General features: G+C 55.2%; 1 protein-coding gene across 1 annotated transcript in view; it reads right to left on the bottom strand.

Annotated features, from left to right (window-relative positions):
- The window catches only part of ITPKB (inositol-trisphosphate 3-kinase B), a 95,563-nt gene that overhangs the window by 8,903 nt on the left and 60,531 nt on the right, over positions 1-26,129 (bottom strand). The window contains exons 2-3 of the mRNA XM_062210485.1: positions 4,090-4,189; positions 2,686-2,899 (exon numbers count right to left, since the gene is read on the bottom strand). Coding sequence (XP_062066469.1) covers positions 2,686-2,899; positions 4,090-4,189 — 314 coding nt within the window. The remainder of the gene's footprint in view (positions 1-2,685; positions 2,900-4,089; positions 4,190-26,129) is intronic.

Raw genomic sequence — 26,129 nt, 5'->3', positions numbered from 1 at the left:
AAAGAGGCCTCAGGAGCTGCTCAAACAGGATACAGACTTCAAAGTCAGATTCTTTCCCACAAGGGCTTTTCTCCAAGAACAGCTCAATGTGGGCATGCTCACTCACTCCAGGAGGAAGGAGGCTGAAGAAGAGATGCCCTGAGGGGTCACCAGCTAGATGGTGGGGTCTAGTGACCAGGGGCATGTGAGCCCAGAGCTTCCCCAGGCTGCCCCGTCCCATACAGAGGGCCAGAGACCTGGCTGGCCCAACTCCCCTGTGGGGGGCGCTGTGCTGTGTCAGAGGAGGTGACAAGACCAGGTCAGGAAGTGCTCCTCTCTGGGAGGCCACAAGCCTGGGGGACGGGGAGCCAGCAGGTGGCAGACCAAAGCCACCCAGAGCTTGCAGAGGGGAGCAGTGCTGGAGATGGGCGCCTCTACCCCCAGCCTTAGGCCGGGATGTGAGGAAGACACTGCTGGCGTTCGGCATCAAGTCACAAACCTAGGAACACCCGGCAGAGCAGTATGAGCCCACGTCTTGTGTCACTGGGGCCCCAAATTCCCTGCTTTAAGACACTACCAGTCTGTGCTTTGGGACTCAGGGTTGGCGGTGGCCCTGGGCTCCAGCCTCCTCCCTCTGGCAAGGATGGGCTACATTCTGGGGGTGACCATGGGCTGCTGGCCTGGGGAGAAGCTCGGAGAGTGATGGACCACTGTATTTGGCCAAAGGCCTCAGTCCACAGCCCAGGCCAGCACAGCAGCAAGACCTGCTCTGTGGGAGTGCGGGCTGTGGGCAGGTCGGGCGCACATCTGCATTGTACCACTGCCTGGCTGGTGGCCCTGCAGGTTCACTTAGCCTCTCGGGGTCAGGTCCTCCTGCTTGCAACAGGAATGTGACCCGTCTCCCACTTCTGGGGGAACGCAGCAGGCTAAGACAACGGAGGCATGGCACCTGGCGTGGAGCTGTAGCACCATGGGCCCCTAGGATCCAGGTGCAGGGCAGGTGGGACTAGGTGGACCCTGGCTCTGGGCAGACTTCCTTCTTGCCTTCCACCTGTACCCCTCTCTCCTCTACTCCCTCCGCTGCCAGCTGCCAGCCAGGACTGGGCTAAATGTGTCTCAGCCTCGCACTCTGGGTGCAACGGGAAAGAAGCTGTCCAAGCTGGCTGGGAGGCAGCCCTAGGGTGGGGACCAAGCTCCTGTCCACGGCAGCCTCTTGGGGAGCAGGCAGCCTGGCCCTGGTCCTGGTGCGAAGTAGTGCATCCTAGGGGCTGCAGATTCTGGGAGCGACGGGCCACCCACTCGTCACTCACTGGGGCATCCAAGTGAACACCGAGTGAAATCTCCGCTTGTTGGAGCTGAAACTTGAGCCTCCCTCTACCGCTATCCAGGTTGGAAGGAAGGGCTGGGCTCTTGTTGAGGGGGTTCTCCCCGGTGTGCAGGGGAGGGTTTTCCGGGGGCAGAAATAAGGCTCTTCAGAAGAGCAATGGCCACAAGGTGGCTAAGGGGACTGGGGACAGGCCCGAGGGAGCAGTGGTCTGGACATGCCCAGCCCTCACTGACAGGTCTGGCACGCGACAGAGCTCCCGTGACGGGTGAGGAAGGAAGAAAGGGGAAAAGAGGCTGATTGGGCCACTTTGCTGGTGGCCTCTTTCTCTGTCTCTCTCAACACACTCCACTCCCTCTCTCCTGTTCTCTTCACATAAGAAATAAACCGATTAAACCATGGCAAACAGGCAGAGTCTTCTGTTCTGAGCTCTGCTTCCCAGAGCTTGGCTCCCAGGCCAGCCATGCAGGCCACATAGAGAACCTGCAGCCCCAACCGGGCTGTCAGCGGGGAGCACAGCACCTGCACTGCACCAGGTGCTTGTCAACCCTTCTTCACAGGGGAGAAGGAGCCACATGAGTGGCTCTTGGGATAGAGCGTCCACGCAGGGCCTAAGAAGGGATGAGAAAATGCTGTGGCCAAGATGGGGGCCCAGGCAGGGCGGGGCTGGGCCTCAGCGCCCCTCTGTTGTCTGCCCACCTCCTCCTGCTCACTCTTCCTTTCTCTTCTTCCTGCCTCTCCTGCTATTCTCTCAGGGCAGATGCCAGGCCCTAAAGCTGCGAACTGGAGGACGGGAGCCAGTTCTGCATACAAGCCCACTTGCTACTCCCAGTTCTGGGTCCCTGGAGTGCCCTCCCATGCCCTGCCAACCAGGCTGCCGCACCCCCAGGCCCACCCGTGATGGGCAACAGCCAGTGTGCATCGCTGGCGTCGCTTGTGCTCCTGGGCCCTCTCTCCTCGACTGTACTCTTGCAGCAGGAACAAGTCTGTCTGTTCCACAAGGCAGCGCCCTCCACTCTCACTGGCACCGAGACACTGACAAGGCCTCTGTGCCTCTCCAACCCTTGCAGCTCACCAGCACAAAGTCACCATCTTGCTACCTCTTTTTTCTGTATTCGCCCCGTGCAATCCCAACCTCCAGCTGGGGCCCCCTGCCCTGGCTGCATTCGCTACCGGCCCCTACTCACCTCAGTGCAACAGAGAAGGCAGGGGCTGTCACAAGCAAGGCCAGGGTCCCTATACCCCCTGCACATAACAGGAGATGACTGGGGGGAGAGGCGGGTTCTGGCTTGTCACACAGACCCCGAGGCCTCCCGGAAGCTGCACGTGGCCTGGCCGTGAGCCGTATGGTGCCGGGGTGAGCTGGGAGGGGCGCGGCTCACCTGATGCCCATCTTGCAGTCCATCACACACGGGGAGTCGAAGTCGGCCAGCAGGTCGTCCATCTGGTTGTAGCGCTCCCCGTCCTTGACCACGTCCCCATGGTAGGCAGGCACAAAGGGCCGCAGCACGTCGGCCATCAGCCGGTCCAGGCAGCGCTGCTCCGACTCACAGTGCTTCTTCAGGATCCTGCCATTGGCGGCCGCCTTGAAGCTTCCTGCAGAGCAAGAGGGAGGAGGCCCTGGGTCCCCAGCCATGGTCGGCAGGCAGAGGCGCCACCCTCTCTGGTCCACCTGACAGCCCCCTCAGCCCAAGTGCCTGGGCCTCCCTGTGGATGCTGCCGCTCTGGCTAGGTCTGGGGCCAGGTATGCCCCAGGCCCTGCTGTGGACCGAGCAGTTTAAACAGAGTGGGTTCTAGTCCCTGCCCCTCCCAGCACCGCCCCACTCAATGCCTACTGGACTGGTTCCTGACTTTCTTGAGCCCAGGGCCCTCATCTGAAGATGGAGGACCACAGGCTGTGGCTGCAGGGCTTCTAGGGACAGGCGGCAGAGCAGAGCACAGTGCGGGGACCTATTCCCACCTCTGTGTCCCCAGGGCCATCCCCACCCCCACCATCATCATCAACCTGCTTCCTTGAGTCTCCAGTGTCAGTGCCGAAGCCCTGATAGGACAGGACAGGGGACAAGGAGCAGGCTAAGAAATGGGGCTCCAAGGCTCAGCCTGTCTGGGGAGTGCTCCTTCCAGGCCATACCCTCACATGGCCACCCCTGGGCCTGGGCCAAAAGGGCAGGGGACAGAAAAGACATCAGACCCTGTGCTGGCCTGAAGTGAACTCGCAGGCTAATGACGTCACGAGGGCCAAGTCCATGGTCAGTCGCTGAAATGTCTCAGAGGACAAGGCCTGCCCAAGGGGCCCGTAAGCAGACTAGATGAGAGGGGTTTTGGCTCCAGATGTCCCTCCTCCTCTGTCACTGATGGTTGGACTGGAGATGACCCTGGAGCCATAGCCACCGTCCAGCCAGCATCCAAACGGTGTCTCCTCTCAAGGCTCCTGGGGGGGGGGGGTGAGTGGCCATGGTAATGCAGGCATACAGTAAGCGCCCAATAAAGTGGTTAGCTTTGTCCCTTTCTGTCCAGGGTAAAACGGTGGGCACCTCTGCAGAGCGGTAGCATATATTTCATTGAGTTCAACTGGAGGCAAGACTGAGAGTGGGAGAAACGGTCTGGAAAAGGCAGAGACGGGGACAGAGGTGGGGGGGTGCACTGGCAGGGGGCACAGGTCTGGAGAGATCAGCTGCAACTTTCATCTTCTGGAGCATCCAGGGCCAGGCCCTCCCCTGCTGCTGTCCTGGGCAGGGCCCAGGAGCACCATCACCCTGTGCGAAAGCTGGGGAGGCTGTGTCTACCTGCGTGTCCCGCCAGCTGGATCCAGGGGTACTTCTTCTTGAAGGACATGACAAAGGGAGACCAGTGCACCATGTTTTTGATTTTCCTCCATGATTTGCTCTAGAAAACAAGCAAAGAGCTCTGCGTTAGCCCGCCCTCCTCCACGTTCTGCTTAGGACAGCATCCAGGTGAGGGAACTCGCTGCCCGTGGCCTGTTCCCTCGTCTGTCTGGCGAGGGACACGTGGCCAGCCCACCAGGCTCCTGGGACTAGTGGGTACTCCTGGACTTGGCAAAGCGACCTGCCTGGTTGGAAGACCAATGGCCCTCCCACAATGACCAGAGCCACCAGCCGCAATGGGTTACCGCACGACCGGTTTGCAGACGCAACAAGGGCACCTCTGCCAGTGCGTGGCAGGGGGTTCCCCGTGACAGCAGCTCCTCCCACGGCTCAATGCACACCGGTGAGAGGGGCCACAGCACTTTTCCTTCTCTAGAGCTTCTCACATAAAAGCAGCCAGGCCCACCAGTGCATGTGTGGGGAGGGGCCGGGCAGGAAGAGCAGAGAGGGAACACGGAGTTTCTGGGAATCTTATTTTACTTCTACAACAAGCGTGCTAAGCAGGCATTAGTATTTCTATGTGGTAGCACCTGCACCTCAGAGAAGTAAGTGACAAGGCTTGGATCTGAACTCTCAGGTCTCCAACCAACTTCAAAAGAATCCTTTTCCCCTAGAAAAAGATTTCTGTTGGGCAATAACATCCTGATGTTTATGAAGTGGCTGTAGAGATGAAGACCAGTGTCTCCCAAAGCACCTGTCCCTGAGGGCACAGTGAGGACCTGGGCTGATGGCAGGTGGAGTTCTGACTAGCAAAGCCATGGTGCACTGAGCTGGGATGAAGGGAAAGGAATTCTGCAGCACGGGGATGCTGGGGGGTGGGGGGGTGGGGAGGTCATGGACACCCCAAAGCCACGGCTCCCTACTCCCAGCTCCAAAGCACCCAGCTGGTGCCCTGGGGAGATGGTGAGGGCCACTGGATCTCAAGGGGAAATCAGGTTCCTGTGTTTCTTTCCTCCCTGGGCTGAGACTTAAGGAGAGGAACTCCTCCCTCCGGAACCTGGGCATTTTGACCTCCACCCCAGAGGCCCTCAGCCTCCCGCCAAGAGTGTCCCTGTTCCGAGGGGTGGGCGGAGGTGACCCAGGGCCCGCCCTTAGCAACTAGTGTGTTTTCCTGCATCTTTCCGACAGAGATTGCCAAAGAAGGTTGAGGAGGCCCAGTTTCTTATCTAAACGCCCAGAAGGCTGCCCGAACAATGGCGGTGGACAATGCGTGTGGGCAACAATGGGAACACCTCGTTCCACGAGGGACAACGCAGCAGTGTGCCCAGCTCCTGGGGAAGCCATTAAGGTGCGTCCAGAAGTGCGTACAGCCGGTCATCACCTGCTGGCCACACTCCTACAACGGAGGCAGTGCACAGGAGACGAGGGTCTGGGGTGAGAGTAGGGAGTGGGGAGGGGGAGGCAAGGCACTCTCGGTCCAGTCCTGTGTCCCTGGCAGGGACACCCCAACCCATGGCTCATAGACTGCTTTCAAAAAGAATCTTCTCCCTTAGCCAGAACGATTTCTCTAAGAAAACACTACCCGGCTGTGAACGTTAATAGGCATGGGCTGCAGAGATGAAGGCCCAGGGCCCTGCTTCACGGCCTCCTCGTCTGTCTGGTGAAGGGTTCCTGAGACTGATGGGACCCTCTAGGACTCGGGAAAATGACCTGCCCACCCCAAGAGCATCGAGATAACTAGAGAGGGCCAGCGTCACCAGCCACTGTGGGGCACTGCACATCTAATTAGCAGGAGCGGTGGCAAATGAGCACCCATGGATGAAGGTCCCAAGGTCCTGGAGGTGCCACACAAGGCAGGTGAACCTGGAAGGAAGGTGCCTGTGGAGGCTGCACCCACCTGAGGCAGAGAAAGTGAGGCAGGCGAGGGGTTGGGCCAACAGAGGCCCAGGGACCTAGACTATGCCAGGCCTGCTGGGATGGGGGCTGCGTGCAGTGTGAGGGGAGGGGAGTGGGCCAGGCCAGCTGTGGGTGCTGGGACTCCGGAGGGCCTGGCCCAGGGGAGCAGTCATGCTGGGTCAGCCCGGGAGCCAGTGCCCGACCCTCTCTGGGGCCCCCGATTTTCTCAATGAACAGTGTAGAAATAGTAAGTAGGAGTGTCCTCCCAGGAGACAAAGCTGTCTGGTTGTGCCAGAGGTGCGTGCAGGAGTCCAGGCCTCTGTGTTCCGAGGGGGCACAGGTGCCTCTCAAGGTAGCTCAAGGACAGTGAGTCAGGGCCAAGGGGAGGTGTCGCCATAGGTAACAGGCTGGTCAGACCCGCTGGCCTAACGAGGCTTCTGAATCCCGGAGAGCTGATCTCTGGACCTCTCTTCCAGGTTAAAGACCAAAGGTTCAGAAAGGGATCCCAAGGCACGCAAGAGCGGCCAACACCGCTGTGATCGGAGGGACTGGGACTTGCCTCTCCATACTTCCTCAGTAGAAAGCATTTCTTCACTGTGAGGACAGGCCACCTGGGGCCTGGACACGAGCAAGCTGCCATCCCAGGGCTGCCAGCCCGGAGGAGGGCTGTGGAATATTCCACTTGAGAGGAAAGCCATGGCACTGGGACTTCACCCTGCTGGCAGCGGCATACAGGGGTTTTCCCCATGGTTTTTAAATAGCAGCACCCGGGCAGTGCCCACACGGCTGCCAAAGCTTAAACAGAAAAAGTACTTTCCAGGCCCCGGCCGAGGAGAGGAGGCTGCAGTGGCCACCCCACCTTCCGCCCCAGCTCACAGGAGCAGAGAAAAATTCCAGGGTGGGAAGAGATGGCAGAGATCTGTCCTTTATGATGATGCCCGAGACCACCCCGGCCTCGGGAGCCAAACCTGCTCCAGGCAGAAGCAGCTTTCCAGGCTGTGGGTCAAGACAGGTCAGGCCAACAGCCTCCCCTCCGAGCGCTTCCCTGGAGGAAGTCACCATGCTGAGACTTGGACCTGAGGCCTCCTCCCCTAGCTGACAGGTGACAAGGCAACAAGGCAAGCAGAGAGCTCTGCCCAATCCCCAGGGAGCCTCCCAGCCGCCGCCTCGCTCCCACAGGCCTGGGTCTCCAGCCTCTCAGCCAGCGCTTTGGGAACACAAAGGCGGCCTTCAAATGCCTTGAAGGTACCGTGGCAAAGGCCCCACGGTCCCCTGGCTGGGGGCAAAGCTGGCCACCTGCGGACTGCACGGGCCCTGTTCCTTCGTCACCTCCCAGTCATCAGGGGTGTGTGGACACCCTCTGTGGCTCCTTCCCAGAGTGCTCCCAAGCTCCACGTGTGTGGCAGGTTTCTGCTGGCCATCCGGGCCATGGGGTCCTTCTCTATGAACCTGAGGCTGGCTGACCTTGGCCAGCTCTACTGCAGCACACTGCCTGCTCACACGCAAACCTGGGGCCAGCCTACCGGGAGGATATAACCAGGGGGCCTTCCTAGGTCTACTGAGGACCACGGTGTACTGCTTGTGTCAGCTCTGTGGGAGAGGGAAGGGTTCACTCCCACAGCCCTGCAAACATACGCACCAGCCCCCACCGCCCCCAGCCCTGGCCAGCACTGTCACTGTGACCCTTGGCTGAGCTCCCAGTCTATGACAGGGGCAGGGCTGGCGCGCGGTGGCCCTGTTCTGACCACCACAACAAACTGAAGATTTGAGGACTTTCTCCATTCTACAGATGAAGAATCCCAGGCTCGGCGAGTTATCTCCCCCAGTCATTGCTTCCTATGCCCCAGCTCACACTGGGAACCTCAAACAAATTCACCGTCTTCCGTGTCTGTTGATAGCAAGGGTCCTCTCCATGCATGCAGGGGAGACAGAAAACTGGTCAAGGACAAGAAGGATTAGCCCAATGCACTTGCCACTGGGGAGCTGGGATGCTGGCTGCCCAAACTCCAGATCCCTCCAATCTCGGGGCTGCTCAGGCACCGCTCTGGGGTAGCTGCCAGGCACCACGAGGTCCAGGCTCCCCCATGTGTCAGCTCAGAGCAGCCGGTCAGTGCTTCCAGGCCCTATGGCTGGAATTCCTCACTTGAGTTGTTCTCGGGAGCACCACAGCAGAAGGGAAAGCACCAGAGAGCTGGGGCCGCTGAGCAAAGGGTGGGCTGGAGACACCTGGCTTTCTCTTCGACTCTGTGCCGGTGGCTAAGACAGGACGAGGCAGGTAACTCCTTGGGCTTGCGGGCTTGCTGACCGCTCCCTTCATTACTGCTCTCCTCGTTAAACAAGCCCTGGTGTTGGCTTTGCATGGTCTTCCACCTGTAGGAAGGCAGTGCCTCCTGGTGCACCTGTTACCCCTGCCTGTGGCAGCTGTGACCTTGCTCTGCAAAGCCCAGCTTAGCAGCCGAAAGTGGGGCCTGATTCCCTCAGATAAATCTGGAAGGAAAGGATTAGAAAACTTCTAGACAGCGAGGCCTGGAGACGCTGGTATGGCCAAGACTTCCCTGGAGAGTTTCCTTCCCTTGCACCTGATATGAAGAAGTGAAAATATTTGGAGAATGTAGAAAGAGACTCGTAGTGGGAGAAAAAAAATCCGCCACCAAGCAACCACGGAGCCTCTTCATGCTTGAGGTGACTGCACAGCTCTCCCGCTTGCCCAGGAAGACACGCACTGCTGGGAGGTAGCAGGTGACGCTGGACCTGCAGGCCCGTGTGCTGACACTCACTGCACTCAGGACAGGGGCGGGGGAGGGGCTCAAGGTTCAGGGGCCTGCGGCTCTCCCAGGGGGCTCAGAGGCCAGGCAGGAGAAGCACAGGTGGTGACCAGTCCTTGGCACTCTCCTCATTCACCCTCTGCATGGCAGTGCCCCTCAGGAGGATCTAGCCAGTGCCCTCGGGAGTCTGTTTTCTTCCCAGCCTCCTCTGCCTTACAGGCCAACGCTGGCTCCGCACTGTGGGGTGGGCAGGCAGAAAGGCCTCCCTGCACTGTGAGGGCTGCAGCATGGGCAGCAGCCCTGGGGACCCCATCCATGCAGGGAGCTGCTGCCTCTCACTAGCCCCCCTCTCTTTCAAGACAGTGAGGTTTGGTAGGCAACTGCTAGCACACCACCCTCCTCTGTGCCACACCCTGACACTAGCAAGAGTGCCCTGCCTGCTCTCAGAGATGTCTCAGAACGGCTGCAGGTGCACAGGCCTTAGTTAATTCCCCCACATATATTTATATTTATAGCTAATTCCCCCACCTATATTTATATTTATAAATATAGATTTATTTATTTAGTTGAAAAGCAAAGAGTTACACAGAGCAACAGCCAGCAAGTGAGAGATCAATCTTACATCCTCTGGTTCACTCCCCAAATGGCTGCACTGCCTGGGGCTGGGCCAGGACAAAGCCAAGAGCTTCATCTGGGTCTCTTATGTGGTTTCAGGGGTCCAAGCACTTGAGCCATCTTCCACTGCTTTCCCAGGCCATTAGCAGGGAGCTGGACATGAAGTGGAACAGCCAGGATAGAACAAGCGCCCCTCTGGGACGCCAGCACTGCAAGCTTAACCCACTGTGCCACAGTGCCAGACACTCCCCCTGCATATTTTTAAGCATGCAGCTCAGAGCTCTCTCTCAGGGATCCTTCCCTGGGCCTAGCATTGTCTCCAAGGCGTCCTGGGCACAGATCCCTCCCAGATCTGCCCTGGGTTTGCCGGTTTCTGGGTGAAGACAAGGACCTGTCCTGCCAGGCACTGAGCACACCCACTGTGAGGGCCTGCACCTGCCCCTGGGAAGCTGGTCAGAGGCTCTGCTCCATCACTTCAGGGCCCCCGAATTCCTCCCCCCTCACCCACAGCCATGCCTGGACTGTTTGAGAGAAGCACCTCTGGAAGACAGCTACTCACTGCCCCAAGTTCACACCAAGACAGCCCGCCCTTCCTCCAGCTGTCCCGGTCACCACCTTCGCAAGGCTGTTTGGCCACCCTGCAAACATGGGCTGAAATGACCTCTTCCACTCGGGGGCAGAATGCCTGGATCCTTTGCCTCTGAGTTGGAAGGCAGGCCTCGGTGCTAGGCTCTGTTTCTAGAACAAACGGAGTACCATTCAGGTTCTGGAGTTCGAATCAATCCTCACTCTACCACCTCCTGGCTGCCGGGCAGACCTCAGGTCCTCATCTGTACGCTGGGGCTGCTAACAACGCACAGGCCCTGCTGCCACGCAGCGGCCATGAGAACCTGATGAGGTATAACCTGCTTACTGTCATGGACGGGCAAACCTTACGTGTTCACTGGTTTTGTTGTGTTTTGTTTGGAATGAAATAACTTTTCCCTCCAAGGCACAGCAGACTGCCAAGAATCCAGCCGGGCACTTCCAAAGGGCCAGACTGTCCCCAAGTGGCGATCGGGTGAGCTAAGCAGATGGCTAATTGCTCACCAAGCTTCCCTCAACACCCAGGCAGCTCTGGGAACTCCCAGGGCAGCTCTTGAGCTCTGGGATCTAGGACTTGGGGAGAGGCAGGGCCACACAGAGCCAGATGTTTCAACATCAGTTTTGGCTTCTGAGGGTCAAGAAAGCTGCAAAAAGGAGAAATAAATGTTTGTTTCCCGAGAATTCTACGTCACACGTGTGGAGCTGTGCTGGGCACGCCAGGACATGCAGGCTATCTCTGGGGGCAATCAGGGAGACTGCTCGACAAAATGGATTTTACACAGGGGGGTTACACCCTTTCTAACCTTCTCCCCACCTGACTTGCTCTCCCATTTTGCTGCGTTTCCTCCAATACTTGAAAGTTTGATCATTTGGGTAACTCTTGATTTTACATGACAGCGAAGACTCTCCATTTACTTACACTTACACACACACACACACACAGATATGAAATCTCTGAAAATATCAGAGAAGGGATATGAACCCTGGAACTTATGACATTCCATAAACAGTATTTCCAGGCTAACTCTCTGCTGTACAGTATATGCATGCCTGATGTGTGTGTGTGTGTATGCAAAGAAATCACATGTTAAATGGCTACCATGTTGCTAGGTGCTATGTTACTATGTCATGAGTATGTCACCCACAGCACTGACACAGTCAGCACCACTCTGAGAATGATGAAACACATTCAGAGGTGTTAAGGAACCTGCCCAAGGACACACAGCTCCCAGGCTTGCGCCATTTAATTCCAAGGATAACAGGCTAACTGGGCCCCTGTCATCCCTGCAGGCCCTGGGACCATCTGCCTGTGGCCCCATTACCGAACGACCTCACACAGACAGCAAGCACCCTGTGCGGGGAGTGCCTCTCAGATGGCGCTGGCTGGAAGAAAGGCCGCGCTCCCTGGGACATCCCCACTGACCCGCACTGGGGGCAGGCACACTTAACAAAGCAGGCAACAGTGCCCCTGCCCAGCGAGGGTTCGTTCTGTGTCAAAGCCTTTGTTCCGCTCTTGGAAAAGTCACTTAGTTTTCCATGTTTGGGAAAAATGCTTTTTTCTTCCTCCTCCTTCTTCTCTTGGTCTTTCTAAAACAGCAGTTAGGGTTTCCCTGGTGATCATTCTTTCCTGCGCTGGGGAAAAGCCTGGTGCTTCTCCCAGGCTGCAGTGCGCAGGCAGCGGCCAGCTCTGTTCATTGTGTTCCCCCTGGCAGAGGCCTGCTGTGAGGGCAGCGGGCACAAGCCCAGGCAGGTAGGGGCCCTCTGGGAGCCCTGCTTAGAAGCTGAGCCGGGGCCAAAATCGAAGCCTTGCCCTGCCAAAAAGGAGCTGTGCTCTTGGAGAAGAGGAGGGAATGGGAGGGGCTGGGGGGCCCTCCAAAACCAGGACACTGAGGGTCTAAGGAAAATTAAGCCCAAGGACTTGGCAGGGCAGGTAGCCTCAGCTAAAAATAAGCCTGGACTTAAGGCTAACCATCGTTCCCTTTTAACAAACAAGAACATCTCCCTACACACAAGGACAGAAACCCTCTGTGCAAAGGACCGCGTGCTGTTTCATCTCGTCCCACCTGTACCACACACCTTGCTCTTGCAGGCTACTCACTGGGCCTGGGCCTTGCTCACCACCTTCCCGGAGGCTGTCAGTGCATGGTGTGGGGCGGGTGAGGTGCAGGATGAGGAGCTCTCCTCTGGATGCGTGGGAGCCACAGTGTTTCAGGTTCATGTGTGTTTTGGGATACGTGTGTACACACAACGAGCTAACATGGGGATGGGACCCAAGTGTAAACATTCACTTATGCTTCACATACACCTCACCCACATGGCCTGACGGGAACTTCGTATGAGATTTTTTTTGGTGCACCTGTGCAGTGACTGCAATGCCTTCTGTGAGGTCAGGTGTGGAATTTTCCACTTGGATTTCAGGTTGCTGGGTTGGGGAAGCTCAATCTGTACCCCATTCAGAATCAACTAAGGGTCTGGGGCAGAAGAAAAAGATGGTAGGGCCTTGGCAGCCCCTGTGGGCTAGGGGCCCCGGCCATGGCAGGCAGGAGAGGCAAGGACTGGCTTTGTGTTCTCTGGTGACAGCTCTGTCCTCCCCACTCCTAGGCAGGCCCAAAGGCTGCTGTACTCAGGGTGTGGAGAGTGTGGACCTGGTTAGCCTGGAGCGCCTAACAAAATGTTGGCCTCTGCTGACCCTTGCCAACAGACTCCACTGGCGCCTACAGACTCCTAGCAGCCCCCTCTGGCCAGAGCCTGGGAATCCTGAGTAGCTGCCCTGCAGTCCCCACTGATGAACCATCTTCCTCCGGGTGCAACTTGAGGCCTAGTTTCTAGGCCAAGGGCAGCACTCTGGCACAGGGGGTCCTCCAGCCCAGCTATTCTCCCTGCTCTCCCGTCATCCACAGAACCTGGAAGAGGCCTCCAGGGGCCCTCACGGAAGGGAGCAGGGTTCCAGCTGGAGCATCAGATGGGCTCTGATGCCTCCGCACCCTGGCTCAGCACGTACCAGCTCTGATCCAGCAAGACAGGCCATCCTCTAGTACCCCACCTGTCGCACTTGCAGCACTCTGCCGTGCAGGTGGCCTGCTCTCCCCACCTGCGCATGTCCACAGCCACCTCTCCCTCCAGCTGAAACTTCTGGCATCTGCAAGCTGCCTCTGCCTTCTCTGTGAAGCCTTCCAGGTACTCCAGCCCCACACGACCCCGGGGCCCTGGATGTACTTGAGCGTGCCACGAATCTTAGAGACTTCATTTTGTCTCCTAGTGGCAAGAGGACTCCATCTGTTGTGCCCTAGGTGGCACACCCAGTGGGAATGCAATTCTCCCAGCATCTATAGGTCCAGCACACAGCAAGGATCCAGGCCCAGGAGACAAAACACACCTAAACCAAGCCTCATGCTGCTTTACGCTCACCTGTTGAAGTCTGCATTTTTCTGGAGCTGTCTCCAGGCCACGGGAGGAACATGCTTGCTAGAACTTCTTGTTCTGTCTGTCTACGCCTCCACACTACTCCAGGAAAGCAGCAGCCTGGCTGGGCCTGGGCCCCGGGTCTCTCTACCTGACATGAAGATGCAGGTAGGCGGGCCCTGTGAGCTCACTCTCCCATCCTCCCTCTGGGACGTCCCTGCCAGGCTGCTTGGCACCACCAAAGCCTGTTCCTCCAGCCCCACCCCTAACTTTACAGAAGCTGGCATCAAAGGGGCCCACAATCTTGCCAAACCAGTCTTTTTTTGGTTACCCAAGAATTGAGGTATCCTTCACCCAAAATGGAAATGTTCCTAACCCTCTCCCCAGGCCGGGCCCAGAAAGCACTCCTGCTTGGTTAGAAGGTCACTAACTCGGCTCTTCTGTCCTCCTCCCGCCTGGATTCCATCCTCTTTAGAACTAAAAATACTGGAGGGCCTGAGGACAGAGGCAGGAACGGAAGCAGCAGGACGCATGGGAAATGCCTCGGCACACACTGCGGCCTCCACTGAGCAGGCTCCGGGAGCTGAGCCGGGCCTCAAAGGCTGCTGGGCCAGTGTCTGCAAGAGCACCAACAATAGGAGGAAATGGGGAGTGGCCGAGGGGGCAGCGGGTAGCGGCTGGAGAACAGACTTCCTCGTGGGCAATGCTCAGAGGACAGAAAGGCTCAGCCTTTCCTCTGGGAAAGGGCGCCCCGGGCTCTGCGCAGCCGCCCAGGGCCACCCCTGCAACACACACCAGGTCCCCTCCCACCCTCCGCCTCATCCACTCCTCCCCAGGGATTTTATTTTTACTTCGATGAATGTAAAAAACAAGGCCTACTACAGAGGGTGGAAACTTACTGGAGGCCCTCTCCGGTCAGCAGACGGCCAGCACTGACGCTCAGGAGCTGCTGGGCACCCTGGTGTCCCCACTCCAGGCCAGCCAGATCACTCGGCCTCGCTGCCATCCCAATACACCTCCTGGGGACAGCTCTCCTGCCCTGAGGGACTGGGGGTGCTCAACCCTTCCCTCTTGGCCCACGGAGCTGTAAAAGGCAGGAGTAGAGCCCACGGCTTGCAGGCTGTTCTACTCATAGTAGTACTCAGCTAATCCATCCGAGTGCTCGCTAGAACCAGACCCATGTGATGCACTGTGACTGTATGATAAGAGGAGCTCAACTTGTCACAATCCCATTTCGTAGATGAGAACACTGAGGCACAGGAAAAGGAGACGATTTTCCCCAGCTCTGCATCAATCTGTTAGACGGCCTCATTTCTTATCTTTTGTGACACACACTGTTAACAGCCACAGAAACTCAGGGGTAGATCCTGCCATTCACGCCTGGTATCACGCAAGGCGGCAACCTAGCTGAGCCCCCTCTTCTTCCTTATCTGTAGAACAGGAACACTGCCTATCTTGTGGCTGGCAGCATTCCATAAAGGTGGGCCAGTGCTGCCACCCACCTGGCACGGGCTGGCTCCTGAGTCCCGCCCCAGGCAGGAGCCTGCCTGCACAATGGAAGCTCCGGGCCCCTTCCTCTAGCTCATCCCATCTCTCCTATCTCTCCAGGGAGAAAGTACAGCCAACAGGAAGTGAGTCCCAAACAAACAGTTCTATTCTTTCCCAGAAGACAGAGGCCTGCCTTAAAACCAAGTCTTTTCAGAGCCCCAAACTGCCCAGGAGCCACTTTCAAGCCGGGTGTGAGAGCTGACCTGGGGTTTGAAATCAGTAACCCTGCTTGTTCTCACAGGGCTCGGCCAGGCAACAGCACACAGGCTCTGCCGTGCCGGAAGATGGCATTCTGGAAGCCAGAGCCTCCCCGAGTCTCAAAGGCAGCCTTCTACAGAAGGGCGAGGAACCTCAGCCGTCACCCTCTCGTCCCCAGCTCTCAGAGCCCAGCACCGACGAAGGAAACCAACCCCTGGCCAGCAGCTCTTAAACACTCGGGCTCCCTTGTTCCTACCCCAGGTTCCCTGAGACAGAAAAACCGCCAGGCTATAAACTTCAAAAGCTCAGGATACTACTGGACACAGCAGAAGGGACAGCAGTTCTTACATCTCCAGATTACTAAACCTTCACCTCTCTAGGCCAAGAACATGACAAGCAAAGACAAAATACTGCCTTAATTTAAGTAGCTTCTGGGAACACAGAAAGTGCTTGTAAAGAGATTTGGTTAAGGGGGTGACCCTGGACTAGCTCCAAAGCCAGATTTTTGGGAACTCCCACTGAAGGAATTCTAACAAGGAGATTTCTGATACCACATGAGAGCGTGCAGCAGGATCAAATATTTAACTATATTTAGGAAATATCTCCAAGCGAGATAAGCTGGTACAATTCATCTTTCCGAGCGATGACACTGATTTGCCTGTGGCTCAGTGGTACTTGGCAAGGGGAACCAGCACCCAAGCTGCTCCGTGGGAAGCTCTAGCAGGCCTGCCCAGCAGAGGCCGGCGTGCAGCTCCGTCACCAGGTCCCCTCTCCCGGCCAAGCCCTGTCGCAGTTCAGCAGCCATGCATCTGTTCTCGTGCAAACCACTGCAGCACAGGAAACACGTTGCTCAAGGCACACACCAGTGAACCCCCGGGGATGAGCAAGGCTCACCAGCTCTCGAAACGTGGCTGTCCCCCGGGTCATCCTGACGTCTGTGTCGGGATGTGTGATTTTCATAAACAGACTGACTCATCACCCTCGCTTGTGCATCTGTCCATCTGTCACCTGGGCCCTGCTGCTGCTGGTGGGGTGCTTACTTAGCACTTTCCCTACAGGGCATGGGCCTCTGGAGCCTGCCTCCCTTCCCCAAGAAGCCCACAGGGGCAGAGGGGCTCCCACTTGAACTCTCCACTCCAGCGACATTCATGCTTCTACAGCAGGAGCAGAGATTCCACACACACACACACCCCACTGCTTCCTCCACTTTTGCTTCAGGCTACAGTGAGTCACTACTCCTTTTCCATTGAGACCCTGTGCAGCAGCTCTGGGGGTCATCGCTGACAGAAGGGATTTGCACAGCTCTGGGGTGGGGACCAGCTACATTAGAGGCAGGGGCAAAGAGGGGCTCCATCCCAGGGCTTCCCTGCCTTTCCCTCAGACTGACAACAGCGTCAGCGTGTGTACGTGCTGGCCAGGCCCCCACAAAAGTCACCCTCATGCCTGTGAGGCCTGCACAAGGCTCCTGGCTCTCTTAGATGCAGGTGTCTCTGGCATACTGAAACACCATTCAGGGGGCATGAGTCATCCTCTACAGAAATATTCCAGGCTAGTCGTGAGAAAGGAACGGCCGGGGGGAGTCCCTGCAGCTGGGGATCCTGGACCGAAGGCACCAGGCAGACATTTGCAGGAAGGTGTGCTCTCTGTGGAAGGTTCAGGTCTCGCCATGCTTGAAGGAGCGCCTGGCACAACCTACGAGGATAGCAAACCTCCCCTGTGGTGTCCACCTGCCACCCACCAAGCAGTGTGCATGTCCTGCCGGAGGTTGGAGGGTGGCAGAGCTGCCCTGGGTGAGTGGAGAGCCATGGGGATTCTGTCCCGGGAGGGGGGGGACTCCGGGCTCTCATGGTGACCACAGCTCTCTGGCAGCTCGGCCCCTGGGAGTCTCTGGGGACAGCCCACATTTAGGAACTGTAACATCACTTCTAGGGAACAGGACCAGCTGGCTGATTTATTCCCCCTAACTTCTGGTGCTATTATTAGGGCACATCTGTCTCTGAGTGAAGTCACCAAGGAAAAACCCAACTGAAGAAAATATTTTCAAGCCGTCGTCATTTCCATCTTCAGAAAAGGAAGCAAGTCTATAAACCACCAATGAACTCCAGGACTCGGGGGGACCAAAGAGGAAAATGGAAAGTATTTGTGCTGGGAATGCGGGTGGTTGGGTTAATTACACAGCGCTGGGCCAGCGGCGCACGAATGGACCAGAAGCTCCTCCAACTGTTTCCTCTTCCCTCTCCCCAAACTTCGTTCTTTCCTTTCCCTTAACAGGAAAGCCAATCAGCCCAGTTCCCCACTGCAGGAATCAGTGAGTAACAGCCATCAGCTGACATAGGGCAAAGCCAGTATCCAGTGTTCAGCTGATATAGGTGACAGGGTCCAGTGTGCTGATTTTGTTTGGTTACAATGGTTTCTTCTAAATTAGTTAAAAATCGGATTCACACCAAAATCCACATCCCTATCTTTGTTGGCAAGTCTGGGCTGGTGACTCCAGGACGGCACTCCTGGGCTGGTGCTATGTCTTGGTACCTTTCGAGTACCTGCCACAGGCCCTGTTTACGCAGCTCACCTGCCTGGCCTTGATAGCACCTTGGTGTGAGCCACTGAATTTACAGACTGAGAGGAAAGTGCCAGGGAAAGCCGAGAGAGGCCTCGAAGGCAGCCTACTGGCTGGCCCTGGCCATGTCAACATGTCACCTGCTGTGCTGAGCTGCTGTCACCACCTGCAAACAGAGGGGAAAATGCAGCCTTGCAGGGAGGCAGCGGTGGGAAAATCGGGGGAGTGCCTGAACACAGCACCTGCCACGCAAAAGGAGGCCATTCAGGTGTGAAGGATAAGGATAAAATAAAACTCCCAAAGCTGGCCCCTCCGGATTGATTACATCAGCGGTCGGGGCGAGGGAAGGCAAGAGACATGCAGAGACGCCTCTGCGGCCACCTGCAAGGGCTAAAATAGATGCCAAGCCGCCCCCATGGGCCCAGTGCCACTGTCCGCTCGCCCAGAGAAGGGGAGTATCACTGTGGTCTCAGCTGCACAGTGCCTGCTCTGGCTGACCTCTGCCTCCAAGGAGCTAGGACAGGGCCTAGAACTGGGGGTACCAGGCACTTGGGACTCAGGTGAGCAGTGGAGGCGGGAGGAAGCCTGATATTTTGGTCATGAAACTCAACACTTGACACACTGGAGGAAACAGCAGAACACCCGATCTCTTGCGTGTTTCACACTGCAGCAGCCCACTGCACACTGAGTGTGGCCCAATGGCCACTGGCCATCCGCTCCCCCACCGGCCTGCCTGACAGGGAATGCAATGACAGCAGTGAGCACCGGGGGTGGGGGAGTGGTTGCTGGCTCCCGGGGTGACCAGGCAGGGCTGCTGACTCAGGCTCACACAGCACTGTAAGTGCTCGCTGTTGTGCTGAGTCCCTTGGCAAAGCGTCACACATGACAGATTGGGTTCCCTGTTGGCTAGGGCTCCAGGGGCAGTGGGCAGATAGAGCACGTGTTGGGGGAACCTCACAAAGCACATGGGGGACCGCAGGCTCCCTGCGCAGGCTCAGGGCTTCTAAAACACCCCACGGGTTTCTGAGTCCCCCAGGCCTACTGCCCTGACACCTCTCTCCCGTCCCTATGACCACCGCCCCTGCTCTTCCAGGTGAGCCCGCCTGTAATCCACTCTCTACCCCTCAGCCTCGGAGCTCTTTCTAAACTATAAATCTGCTCCTCCTATCCCACCAGGCCCCCCGCCCCTGGCTTGAAACTTTTGATGGCCTTTAGGACAAAGACCAGGCTCCTTCACAGCCCCCATCAGCCGGACACACCACACTGCTTCCTGCTCCTGGGCCGAGTGTGCTGTCCCCTCTGGCTGGACCCCCCTTCCTGTAGCCTCCCCAGGGACCTTTTATTCACCCTGCAGCCAGGCTCACTCATCTCCTCTGCGCACTATCCCCTGAGCCCATTTCCCGATGCCCCACCCCCTCAAAATCCCAGTCGCTTCCCCTCCACAGGCTGTCCCTCCACTCCTCACACAGCCTTGCTCTGCTGACACAGACCATGTGAATGGTCTGCTCACACCCCATAAGAGCCAGTATTCCCTGAGGGAAGGAAGCAGCCAACTCACTGCTGCTTCCCTGGGCTCCAGCACACTGCGTTCCCAGAGCCGGGAACCAGCAAGTGGGAGCCCCTATGTGACTGGGAGCCCCCAACCCAGGACCTGGCTGAGGAGCAGCAAAGGAGGCTGGCTTAGCACCCTCTGTAGGGTCTGCTTTAGGGCTGGGGGTTCTGGGAGGGGAAGGGTGGCTTCCCATATGCCCGGAGGCCAAGAACTAGAGGCAGCAGCTCCCAAGGGGCTGGGGGCACCACCTTGGCCAGCCCCTCAGGGCAGAGAACTGGACAAAGAGATCCAGGCCAGGCAATCTCAAACTGCCTCCCTGCCTCCCTCGCCCCATCAGACCACCCACGCTTCCTAGCAAAGTGCTGCTGCTGGCGGGCTGGGGTTTGCCTGTGATACTCTGAACAAGAGCGCAAGAGAAGCAGAGGTTCAGATGGCCCCATCAAAGCCCATAATTAATTGCAGACAACACCCGGGGAGCAGCAAGGACTTGCCCAGGTCCCAGCGCGGCAGATGGAGCTGGGGAAAGACAGCATCCACCTCCCTTCACCAGCCCTCGCCTCCAGACACGTCCACGCCGAGTGTGGGCAAACCTACTGGCGAGGCTCTCCCCATGCCAAGCCCCGGCCACATACAGCCTCCAATCATCCCTCCTGTCTGTGAAATCCAGCAGCCCGTCAGGCCTACTCCTCCATCCTTCAAGGTGCCACTCGGCATAATTGGTACCCATTCAAATCCAACAGCAGATACCGGACACCTGGCCTATGTGCTGGGTTCAGCCCCGAGTCCCGGGGACGGCCCAGTGCATGACAGGTGATGAGCACGGGTCTGCATAACTGGCATGGGGGTCAAGTCTTATAAAGGTGCAGGCCATAGGTCACAGGAAGTCAGGAGTGGAAGGAATCGCTTGGGGAGGAATGGAATCAATGAAGGAAACTTCACGGCAAAGACCTTGATCTTGAAGCTGAGGGACGTGCGTGGGGATTGGGAAGTGGTGTGTGTGTGTGTGAAGCAGGGGTAGGGCTTCAGGCCTGGGACAAGCAGGAGACACAGCAGAGACACGAATGGCACACACAGGACAGTGAGCAGCTCAGCTCCCACAGCACTAAGGGCTGGCCATGAGAAGCAAAACAGAAACAAAACTGACGGGCTCTTTATTGCCAGGAGCTGGCAATCCTGCCACCCCTCCCCCCACCTTCTAGTTCTAAACCACTGCTGCACCTAAGCGCCGAGTTCCCACCTGTGCAGTTCATTCAGAGCCAAGCCGCAGATCAGGGCAGCTCCTGCTCCTCACGTTTCAAGGCCCCAGCACCACCGGAGCTCACTCCAGGGCGGCGGGTCTCAGAGTCGGGGGGCCTGAAGACCACATCAGAAGCAAAGCTGAAAGCGAGGGCGTTGTGAATACAAATGGGCAGAACCGGAGCCACTTCCACCCTGCCCGTCTCCGACACCACTTGGCCGTTTTCGTTCCTGCTTCGCTCTTCAACAACAGAGACATTTAACCACTCCTGAGCACCTACGGCGTGGGCAATACTGCAGCCTCTGGGATTTATTGTGAAGCGGGATTTTCAGGAATTTCTGCCAACGTCTCTTTACATCTAAGGCCATTCCTGCTTGTGTATCTGTTGCTTCAAGTGAAAGAAACTCTTCAAAACTAACATGAATAAAAGTGCTCTGGGACCAGCGTGGGGGAGACAGCGGGACAGCCCTGGCTGCGTCTCCTGAACATGAAGGGTTTCATGAAATCTGACAAATTTACAGAAGATTCAAAATCAGAAGCCAGAGGGTTCTTAGCCATTACTGCTACAAGCCAGTATGTCAATAATTTTTCCCTTTTTCCAAAATAAGCACTAGTGGAATTAGCAAGTGTTAAATCCATTGCATGTGTTTAAAAACCAGCATGACATATACAAAAAAAATTCAACAATAGGGAAGTGTCACTGTCAATTCCTTTCTGGGTGCCTTTATTATTTATTTACCACAATTATTTTGACATTACAGAAAAGATGAGTATTAAAAAAATCATCCGCTCCTGATGCCAAATGTGCTAGAAACATCACTGATTCATCTCCTGCTGAGGCTTTAGGAGGAGAACAGAAGTTGAGGCTCCGAAACAGCCAAGCGGGGATCACCAAAGGCCTCCACCGCCAGGCTAAACAAACTCAGACCACAGCCTCCAGCTAAGTGACAGAGAAAGTTACCAGGAGCTCTGACAACCCAAAGTGCAGAACTTCTAGGGATCAACAGCTTAGAAGCCTGCAAATGAAAGCAAAAGTCAAATAAACGACAGAAAACATTCCACAAAATACAGCCCTCCATCAAAAAGTTCATGGAAAATGGAATTAACAGATATGCATGCTTGTTTGGGTGAAACCATGTTTAAACTGGGACGGGCGTTGGGCGGTGGTTAAGGTGACACTTGAGACACCTGCGTCCTGTATCAAGTGTCAGCACACTTGTTCTGATCCAGCTTTCTGCTCCAGCATGTCCTGGGAGGCAGCAGGTACAGGCTCAAGCGTCTGAGTCCCTGCCACTCACGTGGGAGACACAGACTGGCCTCCGAGATTCTGGCTTCAGCCTGGCCTGTGGCAGGCTTCTGGGAATGAACCAGTAGATGCAACATCTTTGTCTTTCAAATAAAATGAAAATAAAATTTAAAAAGACACATTTTGAAATCAATACATAAAAGTTTTCAAAAACTTCATAAGTAATGTCTATTATGAAAAACTATGCATGGACTTCAAATTTCTTGCACCAAACTTATAAATAATTTTTAAAGTCTCCTTATATATATTATGGTTGAAGAGTTAATAACCACTGCATATAAAGAACTCAAACAAATGGGTAAGAAAACTTCCAAGATGCCATTAGAAGCTGACAACATATATATAATTCAATATACCATAATGAAAATAACAATATAATGTTTGCCTATTAGTTTAGCCAGAAATAGAAAGACAGTAAGTACTAGTGCTGGTGAGGAGGACACGGGGGGCACACACCAGCACACATGAACGCATGTGACGTTTTGGTAGAGCAGCTGAGGAATGTATTTCAGTGGCCATAAAAATGCCTCAACCTTTCATTTAGTTATTTTACCTCTGGAAATCTACTTAAGGAAATACTTTAAAATATGGAAAAAGTTACAAGCACAAAGATGTTCATCAAGCCATTGTTTACAGTAACAATAGTATTGAAAATAACTCAACAACTAACAATAGAGGAATGATTTAAAAAATGATGGGTACATGCTTGAGACTAATCATTCCGTCCTTGACTGTAAGGCTTCAGGAGAGACGTGGAAAATTCTGCTATAATGTAACTGCAGGGCAAAGCAGGATGGGCTACAAAAATGTACATACTTTAAAAGTCTGACAGGAAATACACCGATTTATAAGAGTAGTTGTATTAATACGCATTTCTGCACCTTAACTTCATCTGACTTCAATAAAATACTTGACCTTTTGCTCTGATTTCTTAGTTATTATACTGTACTACATCCAATTTTTCTAAAAAGTTCTATTTATTTATTTGAAAGGCTGAATGACGGGGGGAGGTGGGGGAGAGAAAGGACAAAGAGAAAAAGAGATCTTCCATATGCTGGCTCACTCCCCAAATGGCTGCAACGGCTGAGGCTGGGCCAGGCCAAAGCCAGGAGCCCAGTGTTCCACCTGGCTCTCCATCCACGTGGCAGGGACTCGAGGACTTGGGCCATCTTCCACTGCTTTCCTGGCACATTAGCAAGGAGCTGGACTGGAAGGAGAGCAGCTAGAATTGAAACTGGCACTACATGGATCTAAGTTTGTAAGAAACCTCAAATCTGTTTTTAAGTAAGATGGACTCTAACTTAACCAAAAATTACTAATCAAAAGAATTAATATGTTTAGTTATAATGGTCAGGTTATAATGATATATTACCTTTTTATTTTCAAAATGTGTGTAGTTAGCTTACTTTTACAATTCAAAATATATACAGGGGCTGGCATTGTGGCACAGCAGGTTAAGCCACTTGCCACCTGGGATGCCCGCATCCCGTATTAGCTCCCTAATGTGGCCTGGGAAAGCAGCAGCAGATGGCCCAGGTGTTTGGGCCCCTGCCACCCATGTGGGAGACCTGGATGGAGTACCAGACTCCTGGCTTGAGGTTGGCCTAGCCCTAGCCATTGTAGCCATCTGGGGAGTGAACCAGCAGATGGAAGATCTCTGTATGTCTCTTCCTCTTTCTAACGCTTTCAAATCAATCAATAAATCTTTGAGGTCCCTTCATCTGAGGGAGAACAGAACTTCTGTATGGGTCCCATGAGGTCAAGACTCAAAACTGAGCAGGCTGACCGCTCTGGGCAGACCCTGTGGAACTCAAGGAGCACAGGAGCGCCAGCGAAGGGGCCTCCCCAATATCCTAAAGGCCCAGCAAGGACAGAAGCGGTGAGGAGACTTACAAGGGAAGCCCCTGCAGACAAAGAACAGATCAATGGGGTGAGCCCCTTGACAGCGGGACTGTTAGAACCATCCTGGCACCCCTTGCCTAATAAGGGACTCAGGAAGTGCTGCTGTTAAAGGATTCACTCATTCACTCATTGTTGTTGGACCACTATTTCAGGTGTGCCACTGTTCAAAGTCCAGGGGATTCAGCAGCAAACAGAAGTCCCCACGCTCAAAGCAGCTTGCATTCTAAGTGACAGAAGGAGCACGAAAAACTATACATACATACATACATATATATATGTGTATATATATACACTGCATCCAATAACAAGAAACATCTTCAAGATAAAGTCAGGTATGGAGGAAAAGAGTGACCAGAGGGCGGGGAGAGGGGTGTGCTCTCTTGGCTGGGCCTTTTGTGCAGGATCAGAGGCCGACAGGAACAGCACAGTGACCAAGGCAAGAGCAGAATGACAGGGGGCAGCTCCTGCACTCTTTCTAGGACTTCAGATTTCACGGGAGCCCAGAGGCCACCGGAGGCTCCACAGCCAAGAGTGCAACAGGTGGCCTGGGGAGCAGCAAGCCAGTGAGAGAGGGTGAAAACAAGAAAGGCCAGCCTTCCGGAGGCGGTGGTTTTCAGCCGCCACCTGAGACCATGACTGTATTTCTGTGTAGGGAGCCTGGCTCCTGCTCATTCTCACTTGAACCTGAAGGTGTGTGATCCCTGTGGAAAAAGGTACCTGCCAGAGGTCCAAGGATCTTGGCAAGACAGAAGCAGGGAGCAATCTTCACGCCAGAGCTAAGGAGCTGGTCTGTGGGCAGAGTAGGAGGGTGGGGAACACTGTGTCAGGCTGTGCAGTGAACAAACCCACCTCCCATTTCTGGAGCAGGTGCCATCACCGCACGAACCCCGGCCTGGACTGGGTGGTGTGGCCATGTCACCATGTTCAGACTGCAGCTCCTAAACAGGTGAGAACCTGGGGCAGGCAGACAGGAAGACAGCCTCTGGCAAAGAGTCTGCCTCCATTTAGGTTCTGTACCCTGTTCCAGCAACTCAAACAACAAAACCCACAACTGCCACACTCAGGATGGCCTTTTGTAAACAAACTCCTGTTACCAACAAGTCATGCATGCTTTGAAGTACCACAGCAGGGGTGTGCGTCGCTGTGCAGCAGGTTAGGCCACAACTTCCAACCCTGCATCCCATATCAGAGTTTGGGCTCAATTCCTGGCTCTTCTGATTCCTGTCCAACTTCCTGCTAATGCATCCTGGGAGGCAGCAGAAGATGGTTAAGTGCTTGGGCCCCTGTCTCCCATGTGGGAGACCTGGATGGAGTGCCAGGTTCCTGGCTTTAGCCTGGCCAAGCCCTGGCTGTTGTGGGCATTTGGGGAGTGAGCCAGCAGATAGAAGAGCTCACTTGCTCTCTCTCTGTCACTCTGGCTTTCAAATAATGAAAATAAACATTTTTTTTTAAACAAAATGTACCTCGTATATGACAAGAACATTTTTCTCACTATTCCCATTTAAAACAGGGATGAAGGAAAACACAGGAACTCAGGTGTAGGGGCAGAATGACCTATGGAGAGCTAACATCTGGGTCAATGCCAGGGCCTTCGGGGGCCTAAAGACAACCACGGCGGACAGGTGGTGGTACCAGAAACTGCTTCCGCCAAATCTCAACCAGTAGCCAGGAGCCTCAACTCTTCCCTATGGAAGGATAGGAACCTCTGACTGTCTCTGACGCCTACAGATGCAGGATGATGTAGGTGAACCGAAGGGCCATGGATCGTGCAGCCACGGCACTGCACATGGATCGGCACACGTATACAGATCACGTAGATTAGACACATGCTGCATGTTTACATTTCTTGGTCTTTCCGTTTTATTATCTCTCTGCACAGAGTAGGAAACCTGACAGGCCCCTGTGCGATGCAAGTTTCTATATCTGGACTGTCTTGCAAATCCGTCAGAGTTGCAGGAAGCTCCTGTTAATTCTTCACAGAGATCTCTGCCAGATAGGCTCAGAGACTTGCTCTTGCATTGTTCTGCTGAAGAATGCATATAGCTGAAGCCCAAACACACGCAGCAGGGCAGCCTGACAATTTGCCCTCTTTTTGACTCAGTCACAGCCTAGCTTGGGAGCAGAGCTGGGGGCAGTCTTAGCCCATAAGTCCCCAAACTTCTCCACCTGCAAGTTCAGGGGAGATCAGCTGTACCCCACCATCGCTTCCCATGGACAGAATCCCATGGACTCCAGGGCTGGGAGGAAAACTGGGTAGATTCAGAAGACAGTCTTAGAATCCCAAGCCAGCAACTGCAAGTGTTTTTTGAAGTATCAATATATTTTCTGGATACCTAAGATTATTACCCCCCACTCACCATTTCCTTATATCCCCCATACCTGTCGACTCCTTTATAACATCTTTCTGCTTCCTTATGCTTGGGACCTGCCCACCAAGC

This window comes from Lepus europaeus, chromosome 14 (assembly GCF_033115175.1).
Source record: "Lepus europaeus isolate LE1 chromosome 14, mLepTim1.pri, whole genome shotgun sequence".
Taxonomy (NCBI): domain Eukaryota; kingdom Metazoa; phylum Chordata; class Mammalia; order Lagomorpha; family Leporidae; genus Lepus; species Lepus europaeus.
The sequence above is the reverse complement of the archived record's forward strand: the minus strand, read 5'-3'. Positions and strand labels throughout refer to the sequence as shown.